Raw genomic sequence first — 1,998 nt, forward strand, 5'->3', positions numbered from 1 at the left:
CCGGCTTGGGCCTCGGGGCTGGCCTGAGCACCGCATCCGCGATGAGGCCCGGGAAGGTCTCCTTCCTGGGTCCTGAGGCTGTCTCTGTGCTGGGCTCTGGCCTGGGCCTCAGCGCTGGCCCCAGCTCTGGCTGCAGCCCTGACCCTCGCCCCCTTTCTAATCCCAGCCCCAAGCCCCAGTCTGGCTCCGGATCCTCCCCCAGCCCCGATCCTGTTGAATCTCCTGACCCTAAGCGTGGTCACGATGCTGACCCCGACCTTGTGCTCAGCCCTGACCGTGAATCAGACGCCAGCCCCGATCCTGAGCCCAGCCCTGACCCCCACCCCGAGTCTCAGCCTGACCCCTGCTCTTCCATCGGCGACACTGTCAGCCTAGCTCTCTCTACTGGCCAGAGTCCCGAGTGGGTCCAGGAGCAGGGGGCACTGCTGGGGCCTGATGGCTGAAGGGGGCATCGCAGGGTGTCCCGGGGCCTGGGAAAGTTGTGTGTTGTGCACTTAGTAAAACCCTCCCACTGCCTTCATTATGTTGTGACTGCCTTTTGTGTTTTCTCCCCTGGGGCAGTGTTGGGTCCTCCAGCGGTGGGAGGGTGTGGCCAGAGCCAGCCAAACATCTGGAGCCCCACCTTCCAGGTCCCTAGCCGCTCCCCTGCGGGGTCTCCTTCCCCCAGCCCGTGGGTCATCATTCTGCCCCCAGGTCCGGCTAGCCAAGGTAGGGGGTGGCTCCCCAGCAGGAGCCCTCCCTTTCGCTTTTCCATGGATGGTCTCGTGGTCTGACACAGAGGCTGGTGTGAGGGCAGCCCTAGCCATCAGCCCTGGGGGCCTCCCCTTGCCTCCGGAAGCTTGCGGAATAGCTACAACACCGAACAAATGGAGACTGCACATTAATGTGTTTGGCAAACACCTGCTGACTCTTGCATCTTAGCCGGGAGCAAGGTAAACGTGGCTTTGCCCTGAACAGAGCTCATGCATCGTATGCAAGAACATTCTCAAAAATAATTACAGAAGATGGACATTCTAGAAGGTGACAAGACTTCTGATTTGGATGGAAGGACAGCTTTCCCGAGGGAGGATTTTGTCATCCCAATACTACTAACCGACAGCCTGCTTTGTGTGATGGTCTTGCATTCTGCCATTTAACTCTCCATAGCCCTGGGTGGCTGGTGACACTCGAATATCCCCACTTTGCCAAGGAGGAAACTGAAGCACGCGGGAGATTAAGGGGCTCGAAAAAGCATAGATGTGGCAGGTACCAGTGCCTAGATTTGAACTGCCTCACCTGCATAGCCCAAGTTCTTGACTGTTACGCAGAAGCCTGTGCCAAGGCCCTGGGGCCGTCCTGGGATGAGCTACGGGCAAGGCTGCAGCAGAGGAGTGGGAAGCCACGGGCAGGTTCTGGAGAAGACGGACTGGAGGCGCGCTTTGAACGTGCTGCTGGCTGCTGGAGGAGAGTGGAGTTGGGGGTAGCAGCAGGAAGGGGGATAGGGTCAAGGAGGACGCTGCAGTGGCGCAGGTCCGGGACGTTGGAGGTCTCTGGGTTGAAGCTGCCTGGGTCCTACTCGGTTTTGGAAATGGGGTGTGCTGGCGGTCTGGACGAGATGGCAGAAGGGATTTCTGAGAGGGAGGAAGAGGATGGGTCAGGGATAGGTAGCAGGGTCATCACCTAACACCGAGGAGGGTAAAGGGTCAAGCTCCGGACGCGGGAGTCACGAGGACGGCACCAACCGCGGGTCAGGACAGAGCCAGAGCGGAGCCAGCATTACTCCTTGGCGATAGGACCGCGCGACCGTCTTTAACCCGCTAGCCTCAGGCTGGGGGACGCATGCGCGCTGCGCCACAGCGGGGTGGTTGCCTCGGCGCCGTGGGTGGGGTCAAGTAAATCACGTGGGCGCGGGCCCCGGGTCACGTGACCGCGACGCGATCAGCTGATGCAGGAGGGTTTGAAGCTGCGCGGCGAGGGTGAGGCCGCAGTGACAGCGGCGGGCGTTCGGACCCAGGCTGC

At 61.0% G+C, this 1,998-nt stretch overlaps 1 protein-coding gene across 1 annotated transcript; it reads left to right on the forward strand.

Moving 5' to 3' along the window:
- Positions 1-6: 6 nt before the first annotated feature.
- Positions 7-520, forward strand: LOC117284513 (zinc finger protein 358-like). Its single transcript, XM_033759800.1, has one exon. It carries the CDS (start codon positions 42-44, stop codon positions 441-443), a length of 402 nt encoding a protein of 133 aa, XP_033615691.1. The 5' UTR covers positions 7-41; the 3' UTR covers positions 444-520.
- The last annotated feature ends 1,478 nt before the right edge of the window (positions 521-1,998 follow it).

This window comes from Fukomys damarensis, unplaced genomic scaffold (assembly GCF_012274545.1).
Source record: "Fukomys damarensis isolate Sample0158 unplaced genomic scaffold, DMR_v1.0_HiC HiC_scaffold_37, whole genome shotgun sequence".
NCBI classification, from domain to species: Eukaryota; Metazoa; Chordata; class Mammalia; order Rodentia; family Bathyergidae; genus Fukomys; species Fukomys damarensis.